Genomic DNA, 17,925 nt, shown 5'->3' on the forward strand with positions numbered 1-17,925 from the left:
AAAGTTGATAAATTAAAAATTAAAGAAACATTTTCTCTATGTTCTGTTTTTGTTCAAAAGTAGCATATTGTCGTATAAAATTTATCTAAGAAAACATTGTGATATATATATATATATATATATATATATATGTTACAATGTCTCCAAACAGACCATGCACACAGAAAATACTTTAAATACCGTGTCAAAGTCAAGGCCCGGGGGCCAGATCCGGCCCTCCAGATGATTTTATTTTATTGTTATTAATAGCCCGATGTTATCTTGTGTTTATTTCTAACTTGTATAATTTTAACAAAATATATGTTTACGGAGAGTCAAAGTTATTAAATGTTTAAGTTAATTTATTCTGAAATAATATTGCTGCCTGATTGTATTCATATTAATGTTAAAAAGTTACATTTTTAATTTTTTTGTGTGTTAAATGAGTGTTCATCGTGTTCAACTCGCGACCTAAGGTGTGTTTTGGATTCGGGCCCCCTGTTCGATTGAGTTTGAAGTCTCTGCTTTAAATAGTTTAAAGTGGTCGTATTATTTCTGAAGGCAGATCAGTCAGGCAACATCTGCTGATGAGTCAAGAACACTTCAGGCTCTCAGAGCCATCTTTGACATTTCTGCTAGCGTGCAGGTCAATCATTCAAACCTAAACATCCTGGTTTTGGTCCCAGTCTAAGGGTCATTGTGAGGGCGTTGACTCCCCTACACATGCAGTGAGGGTTTAATCACACATCAGATCTCTGGAGCGACCTTCTTCTCTGCTTGTTGTTGTTGATTATTTCCCAAAGCTTCTTCAAGAACTTCTTAGCAGCAGCTGACAGAAACAACATGGATTTAATGTCTTTGTGGAGTAATACTCTCTATTCAAGCAGTATTACTTGTGTAATAAATGAAACCGCACCAGATAATTTCTTTTGACACGTCTGTGCCTTAAAATAGCTCACATCAGTGTAGTTTTCTGTTATAAAATCTTCACTTGTTCTATATTTTCAAACTGTGTTTTAAAGCTCTATCATAATTTTCATGTTAATTTATTGCATTAGACATGAATTCCTCCTTTCAAAAATAATTTATGCTCATATTTCCAAGGTTCTGCTTAAGTTTTTAAAAACTTTTAGAAATATTGAATAATTAAATTGTTATAAAAATGAAACATGAATGTTCACCAGCTGATTGTGCAATCCCTTTATCTCGCTTTGCTTTATTTTTCCTGTGCTGACGACAGTGTCCTGATTTTATCATTAAGCAGATGCTTAACACTAAAGGTGAGCAACTTGTGATTTTTTCTCAACTTTTGTGCATCTTTTTTCCATCTGAAGCTGCCAGCTCTCTCCAACTGTCATGATGCTATGAGTCAGACCACAGAGGAGGACCTCCAGGTGTGTGTCTGCATATTTTTCAGAAATCCTCTTTGCTGGAAAATGAGCAAAAATGTGTCGCTCACCTTTGAGCTAAACCATCACTTCCTCTGTGGGAGAAAAAACTGAATAACTGGAGATGTAAAGAGGTTACGGTCCTTGACAAAAAAAATATTTTCCATTGGAGGTTGAATTAACTGTAACTATATAAACTGTTAGTTGAAGTATATTACTTTACTATGAGATGGACAAAAAATGGTCATTATTTCTTAAATGCACTAAAAAAGCCCATCAGTGGGTTTCTTGGAAATGTTTTTCCTCATTTATTTTTCTTGTCTGTCCTAATGTCATCCTGTCTGACCCACTAAAGCAGGATGTTCTCATTTCTTCATTTGTACGGCTTCAGGACTCCTTGCAACTACAGATTTTACCCAATGAAGAGAAAAAAAAAATCTTAAAAGTAATTTGGTTGTGAGTTTTTCTGAATTTGGAAAAACAGATTGATGCATCACAAGACCAGAGAAGAGATGTTGATTCCTGATGTTCATCTTGGTTCATCTGGTGCAGAAATCAATGAATGATAAATGGTTTATATTGCGGTTAAGCCTAAAGTGGTTTACATTTACAGTCCTGTTCACACAATGATGGTGGACCTCCTACACCAACCTAAAACCACCAGCAGCAGTCTTGCTCAAGAACACTTTGTCATAAAGGCAAGGCAGGAACTGAACCTGCAAGCTTCCGATCAGAGGCTGACCACAGTTGCTGTGTCCACTTGTTTTTTTTTGTTTTTTTTTTTAAATGAGATCTCTCTTGATCTGTTTTGTGGTGCACAGCACCCCCTTGTGGCACAACACTGGAAGAGCTTGTTAACCATAAATAAATACAAATCATGTATTTATTCATTCAATTTCTGCATAGAAAAAACTAATAATACATTAATTTTACAAAAAATAAATTAGAAAAATGTTAAAAAATGAAAAAAGTAAAGAAAGTAGCTTTGTTGACTTCTGATTGGTAGTAGGTTCAGTTCCAATGTGTTGAAGTGTCTTTGGGCAGACACTGACTGAACCTCACAGTGTGAATTCAAGTGTGACTTTAGCTCTATATTGTATTACTGAATAAGGACATCCAGACATTTGATGCATTTATCCCTTTATTAATAGTGCAGCCAGTTCTGTAAAATAGAACTCTGACTCCGTTCAGCTTCATTCCGTCATTATCCTACACAAACAACACAATAATATTGTTTTCAATAGATTCTCTTTAGAAAGTTAGCATGTCTGTTGCATACATTTACAATGCAATAAAAGTTCCCTTCATGGAGGTTAACACCAACTTAAGTTAAACCAGCATACTGTGCAGATACATGGCATTACAGCATGGAAACTAGAATAAATTACATTCAAATAAACAAACAAAAAACTGCACACATTTACACACATATCTTCACTCCTCGTTGCTTCAGTCAAACTGTTTTTATTTCCAATACTGCAATTTTTATTTTCTTCTATAAACTGTGCTTGAGCCATGAGGTGTTAGGCAGAATCGATGCAATATGAGCATTTTAGAGACTTCAAATTATGGTAAATATAGATTTTAGGTAAATAAAATATCGAGTTAATTGCCTCAAAAATTGATTTGAGACTACAGACGAGCTAATAAGCCATTATAGATCAAAATGAGCTCTTTTTACTAGAATGTGTATAAGTTTTAGTCATTCATCAGTCATTTTAACTCTATGACACTAACAGGAGGTCTTTCAGGGAAAATATAGATCATTCTTGAAATGTTTCATGTTTATAAATTATACAAAATACTGACAAGATTCTTCCATTGTAACTTTGGTATTGATAGATCATAAATCAGTGTAAGAAGTCCAAATCAAACTCTTCTACATTTGTATTGAACTTCCAACATTTTTTTTTTTTTTAACAAAGACTAAGGATTTTATGAGAATAGCAGAACAGAACCGAGAGAGCAAACTGTTGGGTTCCCTGCCGCTCTGCAGTCACAGTGTTCTGTTCATCTGACTGGACCTGCTGTCCTCTGAACCATCATGAACCACCGAAGCCCAAATCATAGCACACAAACAATAACCACATGGAGACGTCTCATGAGAAAGTGCGGGCGCGTTAGGATGCAAACAACTGCATCAGGAGTCTAATGTACACACGGCCTATTGCACACAGAAAAAAATAAAAGGCAAGTTAAAATAATCAACAAATGGAACACTCGCTGCATCCGAGAGGAGATGCGGCGCGTTTAGGCACAGAAGTACATTCAGTCACAGCATCGGGGCAAATGAAAAACCCCAAACTGGTTTAGTTTTGAGAGCAGAAACTGCAGGGTGAGTGGTGGAGTCAATTCCAAGGCTATTAATACCATTTAAGCCCCAAAAAAGTATCAATTTATACAATATTAAAATACTACAATGGTTTAAAAAAAAATAAGAGTGTGATTTAATTTTTTTTTTTTTTTATGAAATGTTTTTGAATAAATAAATAAATTCCTGCTAGTGACACAACAAAACATATCATCTCAACATGGCACTTTTATGAACTCCTACAGACGCAGTAACAACAATGCTGGGTTGATTTCTGATTATTGATCTTATTGAGGAACAATAAACACAGTGCTGAAGTCAAATGTCTCCCCATATTAAAATATGACCAACACAAACCATAAATAAAAGGTCTAGAGTGGAAACTTTTGATGGTTTGGGGGACTTTTTCTCTTTTTATCACAAACCAACCAGGCTTTTAATATGACACTATATGCCAGTTGTTTTGCATATGCATCATATAATAAAAACAAACAGAGAAAGGCCACATACTTGATGATCGTCAGTCTGGCTGATGGTGTGAGAAGAACAGTAACAGCTTCAGTCAGGACTGGATTTATTCACTGCTCTGGTGTTCAGTCTGATGAAAGTCACCAGTTTGATTGAAAAAGCTAAATGCATGGATCCATATGTGCGCTGCCGTATGTGCAATATTCCAACATGTGAAATTGTGATCTATCAGTCTCGGTTTCTTCATTTGTGTGTCGGGTGTGAGTGTTTCGGAACCTCCTCAGGAGCGTGCACGTCCTTGTCAGTTGTTTGGCCTTTGCCTGCGTGGTGTGCATGTGGTATGAGAATGTCTGTGCACGGAGGACCACCGGGGTCTTTCATCGCCATGCTAGCCCCCACCAAAGCGGGATAGCTTCTGTTCCGCCTCAGTCCTGCGTTCAAACCTGGAAGGCCGCCGCCTAACGCAGCGTTCCCCACCCCGCCGGGGCCAAAGGATGCTAACAGAGCGGTCCCGGATGAGGCGGACGCAGAGAAGGGAGAAAGCGTGCGAAACTGTTTGAGTTTGTCCACAAGTCCAAGGTTGGTCATCTCTGCTTGGCTGTCGTCTTCCATCTGTTTATCCCGCTCCATCTCTCCCAGAACCTCTCTCAGAATGGTACGGGCCGGTTTGGAGGCAAGGAAGGCATCGTAGTATGGTGGGTCTTCAGTGGAAGGGCTGAACTGAAATGCTGGAGCTGGGGAGGTGGAGGAGGCGGAGTCAGGTGAGGTGGGCGGGGTGTGAGGCTGGAGTAGGAGCAGATCTGGTCGTTTCAGCGACTGTTTGACTTCACTCTCTGCCTGTCTGGCGATGGACCTCTGTTCCTGCCCCACTCTCATCATTAAAGCCCCTCGAGCCCCCAGTCCTCTGTCCCAGCTGCACGGGTTATACACCGAGGCAGAAATCCCATGCTCCAGCAGGAGGTGCACCAAGCCCAGGGAGGTGCTGGTTGTCTTGGTGGAGTCCCTCAGGTTAGTGGAGGACTCGGTGTGTGAGAGTGAGAGGCGGCGTGGGGTGCAGCAGGGGGTGTAGGAGGGTGTAGAGGATAAGGGAGACGGTGCGTGGGTTGGTGTTCCGATGCTGGCACTGTTCTGACCCGTGGATACAGCAGTGCTGGAGAGAGAAAAGAAAGATGGAGAGGAGGTAGGTATGGGGTTGCCATGGTGATCAGAAAGAGGAGGCAGAAACAAACATCATCAATGATTGAGGCACTCCTGCAGATTAGGATATAAAATGATGGCATTAACTGATGACAACTTTCCTGATTTCTCAGTTGAGCAGTCAGTGAATCAACACAAATACTAAAAAATGCCCGATGGCTTTGACTCACGATGATAAATAGAACACCTCTGCTAATGTATCTAAAAATTATAGCATTATATCATTAAAGACTCACTCTGATCATCTTTTTATCAAAATTAAAATAATTTCCAGTGGTTCTTTAGTTCTAAAAATGCCTTTTTTTCAGCAAAAATTCGTTTTTCTATTAGAAAAGTTTAAGCAGAACAGCAGTACTTCATTAGAAATTTACTTCTCAATTGTGGGTAAGACTGTTGGACAAAGAGTCACCCCGTCCCCTTTCCCATCACCCAAAACTAAGAGCAATTTACACACTATCCCGTTAGCTTACAGTCCCTTATACCCAACATTACTAATGCAAAAAAAAAAAAATGACGAGCAATATTGGAGCTATCCAAATGTAAAGTTTTGAGCTTGATAGCAGCTCGAATGAGGACATACACAGATCTAATCGTCTATAAGTGGATGCGTCATGAAGAGGAGCAGGGAGCCCGATGTATTTTAACAAAAACACTCTTTTTCAAACAGCATTTTGCTTGTCTGCTCCTGATTTACTACTTTCTGAATAAAAAAATACTCAGAAATGCAATTTTAATCTTATATATGTACTCCGTCATCAGAAAAATGCCACAAGAACATGTTAAAAACACAATTTTCATGAAAGTGAGACCTTAAATTAGATTTATATACAGATGTACTTACAGTGCTTCTATCATATTTTATCAGTGTAGGTTTTTCTACATTGTGAAGACTAAATTGAGTCTGTGAGGAATTAGTATTACAAACAGCAGTTATTAGCAGCCATGGCTAATATTAAAAACTTTGATATGTGGCATCACTTAGTTTTCACAATAAATGACATGCTTTGTGAGTTCTTTAAAAGCTGACAGTTGTGTACAACAACAAGGATGTTATCAGATGCATTTGACTCCAAAACATGCTTAAAGGCCTCAGCCAATCTTAGTGGGTTGTGATAGCGGTTAGAGGCTAGACTCTGGTATTATCTGATTGACACAAACCCAAACTGGTCTGAGATGCCTCGTCATGCCCTTTCTCACCCCTCTGCACACCTGAAGGTGTGATTAATGGGTCTGTTCTACTGCGGCTATAACAACCATATGATACAACTCCAGTTCGTCTTCCTCCTCAAATGACCTGCAGAGCCAATCAAAGAGCAGAACCGGAAGATGAACCAGCAACCTCAAAAACTCAACAGAAAAAATATGCAGCTGGACTAAGTGTAGGTGAATTTTTGATCCTGCAGGTAATTTTGAACAACTCAATGACAATTTAGCTCTATAAAAAATAGAAGTGCGAGTTAAACTTCAGCAGATTGGAATGATACCTTGGTGAAACGGAGGTCAGCTGATCAGAGGGGTGGAGGATCCTGCAGGTGGTGAAGGTGTAGGTGGAGCTGGTGTGGGACATGCACTTCCCTGGGAAATAAACTGGAGGAGAAAGTCAAAGGAAGGACAAGAAAACAGAAAGAAGAGGAGGTCAGTGCTTGAATCAATATGTAACTCAAGACAAAATACTGCAGACATTAAAGTGGGAAAAATAAAGCCTCCACCATGATTCACATCCCAAGCAGAAGCACCATAAAAGATATCTGCAAGTCTTGTAAGCCAGGTAAAGTTATTACTTTGAACATGAATCTATTTCCTCTCAAATGTGAAGTTCTTGCACTTTGCAAAAAATCTGATGTAATGGATCATATGCCTTAGCTAGGAGGACAGCTGTGCTGTCTTTTTGGGCTGTGTCACAGCAGTGTGGGTGTTCAAAGGTGACCCCCCACACCACATGCACACAGTGGGTGCCAATATTAAGCAGGCATTCATGTGACTTGGACAGCTGCACTGACAGCTCCTGATGAAACGGTTGTGCGTACGTGAGCCGGTGTATGCGGCCGGGTTATTTCTGTAACGCTGCTACACTTGAGCACAGCGCGATGCTCCAGAGGAGAGCTTGTTTGAAGGGGAGGAGCGCTGCTGCAAACGGCGGGACAGTGATTGGCAGAGACAGGAAAGCAAATGAAAGGATGATTTGCAGAAGAGATAAAATAAATAAAAAGTACTCTGTCATGGTGGAGCTGGTCGACTGCATGCACAATGACTGCTCCTGGGAGGGGTGGGTGTGCTCACGGGTCGACATGGAGGAATGGAGGTCACATTAAATTTTTGTCCGGTTAGCCTTCCTCGATCCCTAATCCCCCCCCAACCCTTCCTCTTGATTTTCTTCTCTCAGATACAAATACTCAGATTTCTGTGGGTGGCTGCAGCTAAAAGGCTCCCTCACCAGGCATGCGCTCCACAGGGCTCTGCTGCAGGGCCTGGAACTCTTTTTCCCTGATGCTCTCGAAGGGAGGAGGGAGTGGAGAGGACGAGTGGGGAGGGGGCGTGCTTCCGACATGTCCGTCCTTTCCTTCAGCTGTCTCTAAGATCACACCCAGTCCCCCTGGTTGAGTGTTTTCTTCAATGTCAGCAAATTTGTGGCAGCAGACAGACGGAGTCGAGGTAGACTGAGGCAGACCGAAGGGGGCGGGGCTTCCCCCTGACAGGTAGGAGCGGGTGTCATGTGGCTCTTCGTCCTCCTCTGGTTGGTCCAAATGCCAGCTGTCTTCCTGCTCCTGTTCGTGGGGTAAGCTACGGAAACCCTTAGTGACCACGCCGGGCCGGTGGTCCAGCAGAGCGCCCATGTGAGGCTGAGCCAGCTGCTGCCATGCATGCAGAGTGGCAGAACCTGGAGAGAAGGAAAAAGATCCTCGTGTTTAGCTGTCAGAATCAAGTTTCAGCTCCTGTCTTCACAAAGAATCTGAATCCAGTAATAAAATAAAGCTTCTTCATAATAATAGTATTACAGAAATATGTTTATGTCCAAGAAAGGAGCTTAATGACATAATAAAGAGGGTATTTTTTTTAACCAGCCATTTCCCTCCATAGAAATTTTAATATTTCAAAGTAAAAACTAAAGACAAACATGAAAAAATGAGAGAAGGGAAAGGTGAGAAACGTATGAAGTTTTATTAAAGATATATTAAACAGAAAAAGACAGAAATAAAAAAAAAATCTGAAATAAGGAAAAGTGATGAGATGTCAATACAATCATTTGCTTCTATTTCTGAAAATATTCAGAATCACTTTACTTTTAAGTTTAAAGGCTGCATACAATGATGTATACAAGTTTATGAGCATCATACTTATGAACATAAATGAAGCAGAAATGTTTAGGAGGATGTGGACAAATATGAAAAGATGTGAGAAAGAGAAGTTGCTGTAATACCTGATATGAACACTAGATGGTGCCACAAGAAATGGATTTAACAAGTTTTTCAAGCACGTGAAGGGTATTTGTCTTTTAAAATCTCTAAAATAACTTTGGTTTCTAAAGCTACATTGAGAGAAAAGTTACTCTCAGTTCTTTACATTTACAGAAAACAAACATCAGTTTGACAAATATCAAATTATGTGAATTACAGGCAAAAGAAATAAGTTCTAAAAGTTCAAAAAGTTCTAAAAAAACAATCATAGCTTTGTTCTAATTGGGTTTTGTGATCAAATATAAATTTGAAAAATCTAGTTCTTTTATTCTCTTAATTTGAAAGTAAATTTTATTAAACATAACTGATGGATAACAGGTTACGTAGTATTTTATAATTCAAGCCAGCAACGTGGCTGAGTATGTCTGAAATAAAAGGAGTGCTGCAGATTTAGAGCGTCCTCCCGCTGCTCCAGAACCTCCAGCAGACCTTCAGCTAAAGCCTGTGGAGCTGCAGCCGGAGGCTGGGAGCTGGGCAGCCTCAAAGATGGGCTGCTCTGTAGCCTCTCAGTACCCAGAGGAGTACTCTGAAGTAGCTTGGAGTTGTTGTAGTTGTAAAAAACAAAATATTGAGTCTGATGTTGCAGGGCTGGAGTTTGGGTCTGACAAAAGTGATTCTGGGATGCATCCACAACCTCACAATTGGGTTGTTGTTTGGGCCTCTGGTTTAGTTGGTGGTTTTTGATCAGAATCTCATTTTCACCCATCAAAAATGTGTGTAAATTGTGATTTTCTTTCTCTTTTTCATCACTGGGAGAAGCAGTGAGCTTGTGGCTTTGAATCACATATTCACCTTCTAGCGGCTTTACGATCTGCAGCTTCTCTGGGAGGTAAGACCTCGGGCTGAACGAGAATCCTGACCACATGGTGCTCATGGAGGGATGTGAGCACAGCGACAACAGACTCTCTGTCGGGGTCCCCGGGCCTCCACTTCCCTCCCCGCTTTCCTTTTCCTCCTCTTTTGCCAGATAAGCCAGCTTCCTGTCTCTCTCCTCCTCAAAGAAGCGTTTTTCTGAGAGGTAGTTGTCCCGACGGAGGGACAGGCGCCGAAGAGCAGCCTCCAAGTCTCTGCCGCCTGGGGTTCCGGGAGTACCGGGGGGACGCTTGTTGGAGTCCTCCGACCTGAAAAGGCCGACGTAGTAGGTTAAAAATAAAATACTGGGTCAGGATTTAAATTAGAAACAAGTGTTCAGAAATTTGAGAAAAAAAGGGCCTTACACTTCTAACCAAACAATAAAAGGTGTATAAAATGAAATATAAACAGTGAGAATGGCACATACCCATCAGGACTGCTTGTCCTGTTGTCCAGGATGATCCCGCTGCCTGTCTCACTCCCAAACATGGAGGTGGAGAAAGGTGTGCCCACCCTGCTGGAGCGGCCCGAGGTGAAGCAGGAGGTCTGATTGGAGCCTGGGATGTTGAGAGGTGAAGGAGCTGCAGAGGATCGCTGCTGACGCATCAGGTTGAGGTTCTTCACCGTCTGGAACACTCGCTTCGGATGCAGTCTGGAGTGAGATGAGAGTGAAAATAAAGATGGAGGGTTGAAACAGTTTGAAGCAACAATGATTAATAGTTGCCACTCCTAGTCACCCGTGTTAACTTGTAACTGAAATTACCTCTGCTCTTCTACATCCGGATCGTCCATCTGCAGCTCTTTCCTCATGGTTCCTTCTATTTCTGCTGCCAGAGAGTCCTGAAAAGAAATATAAATACATTTAATAACTTTATGGTACAGCCTTTGAGTTTTAAGGTAAATAAATGCATGGGACTAAAAGCTCTTTTACTGACCATTGGGAACAAGCCCAGAGAATGGAAACGCCTGGGATTGCTGAGGGGTAAACTTTTATTCCTCAGGTTCTTAAGCTCCTCCTGAGCTTCATGGAGCATCTCCATGCACTCTGCATACTTGTCCTGCAACTCACTTAGCTACACAAAGACAAAGAGTTTTAATTTTTACAGAATTTTACAGAAACCGAATTAAAAAGTTGTGTCCTGTACCTCAGCAGTGAGCTGTCTCTGAGCGTCTTTGGCAGCACCCAAGTGCTGTGTGAGCTCCTCATTCTCCACAGCATACTGTAAACACAAAACAGGACTCTTAAAAAAATAACTAACTAATTCATCCTTAAAGAAGTAACTTAAGATAATCGTACAAGCTTAGCCTTCTTCTGCAGGTCTACTATCTGAGAGAGCAGATGTGTGATTTCCTCTTGCTGCCGTGAGGCATCATCCGACTTTCTCGCCAGCTCTTCAGCCAGAGAAGAAATCTGCAGGTTGGCACCTCCTGATGATTACACCAAAGGTAAAACAGTTCTAAAATAGTGCTTCAAGACCGAATGAGCAGCAAACATCAACAAAAAATAATGGTATGGCTTTTCAAAACAAACACTCACGTAGCTCTTTGACACAATCATTGACAAGTTGCTGCTCCTTCTCCTCATAGCAGATGGTTTCAGTCTCCAGGTGAGTTGCCTGAAAAAAACAGCAAATTACTGTTTTACTTTAGGGATAAAAACAGGAAATCTTAGGTGTAATGTGACAAGAATTCATCACATATTTAAAGTAAATATCTAAGACTTTTTATTTTTTTTGGAGCATATATATTATGCATTTGTACCGCTGATCGGAGAGATTTGTTTTCGTCCTCTAAATCTTTGAGTTTCTTCTGTAAGGAGTCCAGAGGGAAAACGGCTGGAGCGGACACATACGGTTCACTTGGACACACACTGCAAACACACACATATGAGTCCGGCTTTATAAATATAAATATTGGCAGCCTTTAAGGATTAATTGATTTGAATTCTGATGCAGTCTGCTCTTTGATTGAGAAACAGTCTGCTGCCGGGGATTGTGGGAAGGCAGTGAGTAACGGCGGACTTACGGCGTGGAGGTGTTGGACTCCCCCTCACTTTCCTCTGCAGCGTTGGTGTAAAACTGCAGCAGCTCATCTTTCATGGAGAGGTCATGACGCAGCTGAGATACCTGGGAGGTATTTTAAGACTCTATGACTATTTTTACCTTTAATAAAATGCCATCATCATATTTTGCAATTACTTCAGCTTAATAGGCATCTCCTAAAGTATGCTCTTGTCGGTACACTTGTTGTTAGTGCAGAATCACTGACATTCACTGTCAGTTACTTCAGATGATGCTTAATATTTCCATAACATTGAGTTTACACAACATTTTTTATTTGCTTTTTGTCTTTTCTTAGTATTTGTAAAATAGTATCAGTAAAATAAAGAGGTAAAAACTAAAGACATATATATTTTTGTCCCAAACCCTATCTACTTTGAGTCGACAGTGAAAGAGTCATTTTGGGTACAAACCTCCTCTCGTATTTGCTCTACTTGCTCCTCCAGCAGTTCGTTCCTTTCACTGAGCCCTTTGTTCTTCTTTAACAGGGACTGTCCGATACGAGCTGCTAACTCCAAGTCCCGCTCTTTCTGCAAGGAAAATGCTCAGCTTGATATAGATTTCAAATTTAAGATAATGCAGCAGCTGCAGTTATTTTTAGCTAAATATGTTTTATAAAAAAAGAAAACCCAGACTAATAAGACAACATGAAAATAGTCTTGTAGCATAGAAATATCCAATTGTAGACAAATACGGTTTGATTAAAAGTACAGAAGACACATTTATTTAACCCCAATGTTGTCCATTAAGTTTCTACTAAAAGTGGAGTCTGCAAATTAGCTGTTAGCTAGATGGCTTGTGGACATGGCATCGGTTACATTAGAAATTGTAACAATGTTTTTTTGTCCTGTCCCTTTTAAATAAATAAATAAATAATAATAAAGGGTCAAAGACCATTTTTAGTATAAAGGTTTAGGGACCGGTTGTATTGAGCCATCTTAGCACCACCATAGAGACTGGTGACTTGCAGATTCTGGCCCCATAAAAATATCTTTTTTTGTGGTACGCCTCTGCTATGTGAGCCAACTACCAAACGAGAGGCCAGACAGACTCTGGCACAGCCCAGCTGATGTGCTGTGGGTGGGGCCTTAGTTTAACAGAAAGAATAGGTAGTTTGAGACATTTACATATTATGCAACTCAGCCCTGCTAGCTGCAGAAAAAAAAACTATTCAGCAACGACAGACGTCTGTTGACTGTAAAGCCATCTCTGACGGCTGTGTTTTGAAAATAGCTGAAGATCACGGTTCATTTGACAGTAACTCGGCTCTGTTTGACACTCCCGCGCCGCTAGCTTTGCATTTAGCCGTCACAGAGCAGCTGAACAACAAGGAACATTTGAATATCAGCTGCTGAAAAACGGGTTTTATGATGTCCTATCAAACCTCCTTTGAACTCTGCAAGCCTCATAAACCTACAAAGTGCTTTAGAAGTCCTTATTAGAGGGTTACACTTTTCTCTTTGCATTCGTACCTCTTCCAGCAGTCGAGTGACAGCATCAATGTCACTGTACGTCTTTGTCATCTGGCCCACTCGGTCCGCACACAACACTGCAAGCAAACACAAACAAACGATATACTCACTTAAGGTATTAACTGATAAAATACACATACAGAATGTTAAATATGGAAGAAAAGATCTTAATAAATTTAAAAATACCTCTTAAAATGAATTAAATTTATGATCAGTTCAAACCTAAATGTCAAAAGGTTAAAGCTCCAACAAACAATAAATAATTATCAATATTTTAGCAACTTTGATGAAGCAAGAATGCAGGTTTGATTTGCTAAAAAACATTATTGGAATTTGACTTCTTAATATTATTTGAAAGTTTTGTTGACAAAGTTAACCACCTTTATATATGGAACAGTTATGGACATAAAACAGAAACCAATTTCAAGATATTATTTTACATATTTCAAAAGATTAACAATAAACCTGCTGTTCACAATAACATGCTGAATGTTAGAACAGAATGTTTTACATTCTATTCTCACTAGTAATCTAATGGTTGCTGTGGAGAATCAAACGAGTGATACTTGGATGATTTCAGGTTAATGAAGCTCTTGATGTTGTAGTTGATTAGGAAACAAGTTGTCATCATCTTCCCGCTCAGACAAAAATGGGTGTGAAGTACACAACACTGAGTCAGCAGCATTACGAACAGCTCTTTATGCAACTCTGTTCAATACTCACCACATATCTGTGCTGAACTGCACCCATCGCTACTGATAAAAAATAATAATGTAATCCTTTCTTTTGGTCAAGCTCACCTCATCACAGAGCAACACAAGAAATATTACACACAACCCACAAGTCTTTAAATTATTATGGCCTGATTATCTATATGTAGATCACCAGGAACACAACAACTATAAATATTTTTAAATATTTCAAACATTCAATTAAAAAAAACATATGTCTATTCTGGACAAGTCTGTTTTTGGTTTCTTAGAAAGTTTATAAATGAAACAGTTTTAGTGAACCGCTTCCTTTCACAAAATAAAATCTCGTGCTTTAGAAAACTCTTTTTAAAAAGCGTTTTTTTATCTGATCCTACCAAGATATTCAAATAATATCAAAATGTTATTATTACTTAAAGTTGACAAATTCATAACATTTAAAGATGATTTTAACGATTTGACTTTTTAAAGACATGTTCTTTTTCTTTGCAACAATATTTTCTTTTTTTTTCATGTACATTTAAAGCTTAATGGCGACTGATTATTTAAAGGTAAGGTGTAAGTGATTACAAAAAATACTGATTACAGGAGAAGATAAATTAGACATTTTTAGACTTCTGAAGCAATAGTTTGATTCATGCCAACAGAAGTCTGTCTTAAACTAAAATTGAAATGGCATGAACACATATTACTGACAACTATACAAGCAACAAAAGAATACTGACAACTAGAAAAATGCAAAGAGAGTCCAGCAATGCAAATGTAATATTTACTTATCCTCACAAAGATAGGGACTGTTAAGCTACAGAAAGTGAAGATTTCGAGTCTGCTGGCTAAGAGCTATTTAGGCATATTTTTCATGAATGGTGTTTATTATTAATCATGGATTTCCTGCAATTCAAGGTGACAGAAGGACAGAGAGATCTCACTCAGACAAAACACAGAATTATTTATGTGGTTCTGGTTTGTTTTCATTTTTGGACCATTTCATCTATCATCTGTAGAATCACCACTAGACATCGAGTCTCTTTAGCTTTGTTAGGCTTCAATGATATTTGCAGTGATTAAATATAGTCAGTAGTAACAGTATTGACTTTTGTTTCTTTTAGATCAAATTCATTAAATTAGTTATCCTGCTGATATTCCAACATGATGAAATGTCTTTTCAGACCTACTTCACAACTGTGAAATAGACCACAGAATTTAAATATTTATTGATTTATTTTGATCATTTTTTTTTTATTAAAACCAACTTTATCTATACATTTTTACATAACTACTGCTAAAGTAAAATGCAGGACTTTTATTTGATGAAATGATTACACAATATAATAATAACTTTTTGAAACTTTAATTTTTTTTCTTAAAAGAAACAAAAATTCTTGTAAAGGAAAACTGATTTGTGGATTTATGGAGAGCATTTACAAACTACAAATCAATTAAATATTGATCGATGCATATACATATTTTTTTAAATCAGCTCTGGTACTGACTATGTATGTGTGTAAATTTACCTCCCCAAACTATTTACACTAGTTTGTTCAAATAGAAACTCTTAAATCAACTCAGAACTTAATCAAAAAATGGCGTAACACTCTATTACCCTTTAACCCAGATCAGATAAAATGAGATGCTATAAAAATAATTGCTGAATACAGCACCCTTCATCTTGAATTTGCTGTAACACAAAAAGTGGGTTACATTACAGACAGTTTCTGTGTCCCACCCTGTCCAGAGGTGTAGTTTACAAATAGTGCGAGAAAAATCCAGAATATGAACTGTAATTACAGTTTATAGAATCTGAAAACATTGATAAACGTTGTTATAGATGTGATACGTTAGGGTCTGGATGATGTAAAACTTTGACTACAACTTCTTAATACACGAGGCAGCAGAAATGAGTAAGTGGTCACCATGGGGACAGAAAATCCATGTCCTGTTTTTTTTTTCTTTAAGTCTCCTTAACATAGCAGAAACATGCCACAGCCAGGTCTGAACTTTAATATTACACATAAATCTCTAAATATTCAAAGTAAAAGAAAGCATAGAACTGTTAAATAAACAGCCAAACTGTTACAGAAATATTAGTAGAAGTTTCATTTGGTTATCTGCTTTTTTTGGCCATTTTATAACAGCTGAGGTTGGGAAGACTGTTGTGTGTCTTTTGTAAAATAAAGCAAAACAATCATAAACAAAAAGTATATAGAAGCCAATGAAAACATGCAAGTGAAAAACCAACAAATAAATGTAACAATTAGGATCATGAGGGTCTTTAGCTGCAAAAAAGATGCAAAACCAACAAAGTAGTCTAAAGAAAGACTAAGATAAAATTCAAATTTGGAAAACTGCAGGTGAGAGTACCGATTAATTTAAAGCAATACACATTCCAGCAAAAACAATACTAACAGTCCTCTTAGATTAAAAAGAAACAACTACCTTCACATAAAACTTCTTGCTCTTCGTCCATTTCTTCCTTCTGTTTGTAGCCTTCATGACTTGGTAAAAACACAAGTTCTTCCTCCTCCTGCCTTGTGCTTTCATGGAGAGGCAAACAAACGTATTCCTCATCTTGGTCGGGCTGCGTCGACAATCCAAGCTCACCTTCACATCCAGACATGAGCAGTGCCATCCTCTGCTGTGGCACCACTGCTAACCGGTAAACCACAGAGCCCACGGGATCAACGCCATGGCTCCTTCCTGAATAGTTTAACCTACAGAGGATAGCGTTTTGGTTTCTTCCTGGAAGTGTATACGTCCTGCTCAACTCTGTTGCCAATGACTGACAAATCCTGAGACCGGCGGTGTCGGCTGTAGGTGTGTAGGATCAGGATCATTTGCCACCTGTGGCGGGTCAGTGGGCTTGTCAAACAGCTCGACTCCTCCTCCTTTCTGACTGGTCATTGAATGGCCTTTTCCACAACACCACAGACTTAGGGGAGACTGGCACGCATTTACAGACCCGACCTACTCTATGAGATTAAGAAACAGATTTAACACAGCAGATGTGGGGATTTTAAATGTTTATTTTATCTTTAGCCCTGTAATCGCCAAATGTTTCACTCAGACTTTGTTTTGTTTTAAATGTTCAGACAGACATTAACAGAGTAGTCGAGAGCTCAATGTAGTGACTTTTTTTTTCTCTTCTGAACTTTTTAATGTAAAGAAACCCTCTTCAAACCCCTCTCAAGTGACAGCAACTTGGTACATTCCTGCTCTGCTTCTATGGTTACATGAGGGCGGAGCCCAACAACACACACAAAACCAAACACCTGCTTTCAGGGTGTGGCCACACAGACTCTCAGGTGAATGTTTTACATGCAGTCATGTCAGTTTGGTGAGATAAACAGCTTACACATGATGGAAAAGTGATGTGTCAAACGACTGTTGAAGCTTTTTTTCAAATTCATAGAAAATAATTATATTAAAAAGAATCTAGTTTGGGACAAACCCTTCTTCTTTTGTGTCTAAATATGTTCATTACATTCCAACTGGTCAATAGCCACTGGCTGCCCACCCCAGCCTGGTTTTTCCGGTTGTCTTTCTATTAAAGCAGGTGTCTCCGCCCATTCTAAGTGCTCGCTCAGGAGGTCATTGTCAGGATGATACTAATCCTCCTCTGCATTACACATTTGAGTAAAAACGTATTAGGGAAACAAATGAATGCTGCAGTTCAAACCTATTCTCTTTTGCTGACATGACTTTGTGTCTCCAACACTGCAAATTTGCCATAGAAGAAACAAAGAGCTGTGTTCTTGCTTTGACAAAATGAAAAGATAAGGTACGCAATTACACAACGTCAAAATACACTCAATTCTTCACCATTGAGTCACAGAGAGGAACACATAAATATCTACGTGAAAATGCTATTTATCTGATGCACCAAGATAACCACTAAACCTAACCATGAAAACAAATAAAAATGCATACAGGTAGACTGCACAACAGGAAGTCATCTTTGTAGCTTAAATATTTATTTTGGAGGATTTTTTCAACTCTAAAACCCACTCCAATCATTTTTAAAGTATTTTAAAAG

The 17,925-nt window shown here is 39.0% G+C and overlaps 1 protein-coding gene across 6 annotated transcripts in view; it reads right to left on the bottom strand.

Moving 5' to 3' along the window:
- Positions 1-2,495: 2,495 nt before the first annotated feature.
- The window catches only part of trak1a (trafficking protein, kinesin binding 1a), a 37,631-nt gene continuing 22,201 nt past the window's right edge, over positions 2,496-17,925 (bottom strand). For 4 of the 6 annotated variants that reach the window (XM_024267343.2, XM_024267344.2, XM_036215760.1 and 1 more), the window contains 14 exons: positions 13,183-13,259; positions 12,124-12,240; positions 11,676-11,776; positions 11,412-11,520; positions 11,188-11,266; positions 10,948-11,078; positions 10,796-10,870; positions 10,586-10,723; positions 10,414-10,490; positions 10,078-10,302; positions 9,591-9,919; positions 7,778-8,221; positions 6,828-6,930; positions 2,496-5,296 (listed from right to left, as the gene is read on the bottom strand). In XM_024267343.2, the coding sequence (XP_024123111.1) occupies positions 4,390-5,296; positions 6,828-6,930; positions 7,778-8,221; positions 9,591-9,919; positions 10,078-10,302; positions 10,414-10,490; positions 10,586-10,723; positions 10,796-10,870; positions 10,948-11,078; positions 11,188-11,266; positions 11,412-11,520; positions 11,676-11,776; positions 12,124-12,240; positions 13,183-13,259 (2,912 nt within the window). In that variant the 3' untranslated portion in view covers positions 2,496-4,389. Of the gene's footprint in view, positions 5,297-6,552; positions 6,638-6,827; positions 6,931-7,777; positions 8,222-9,590; positions 9,920-10,077; positions 10,303-10,413; positions 10,491-10,585; positions 10,724-10,795; positions 10,871-10,947; positions 11,079-11,187; positions 11,267-11,411; positions 11,521-11,675; positions 11,777-12,123; positions 12,241-13,182; positions 13,260-16,328; positions 16,844-17,925 lie in introns of those variants that run through there. The other 2 variants (XM_024267345.2, XM_036215761.1) reach the window with 2 other exon arrangements.

The sequence above is a fragment of the Oryzias melastigma genome, linkage group LG16 (genome assembly GCF_002922805.2).
Source record: "Oryzias melastigma strain HK-1 linkage group LG16, ASM292280v2, whole genome shotgun sequence".
In the NCBI taxonomy this organism is placed as follows: domain Eukaryota; kingdom Metazoa; phylum Chordata; class Actinopteri; order Beloniformes; family Adrianichthyidae; genus Oryzias; species Oryzias melastigma.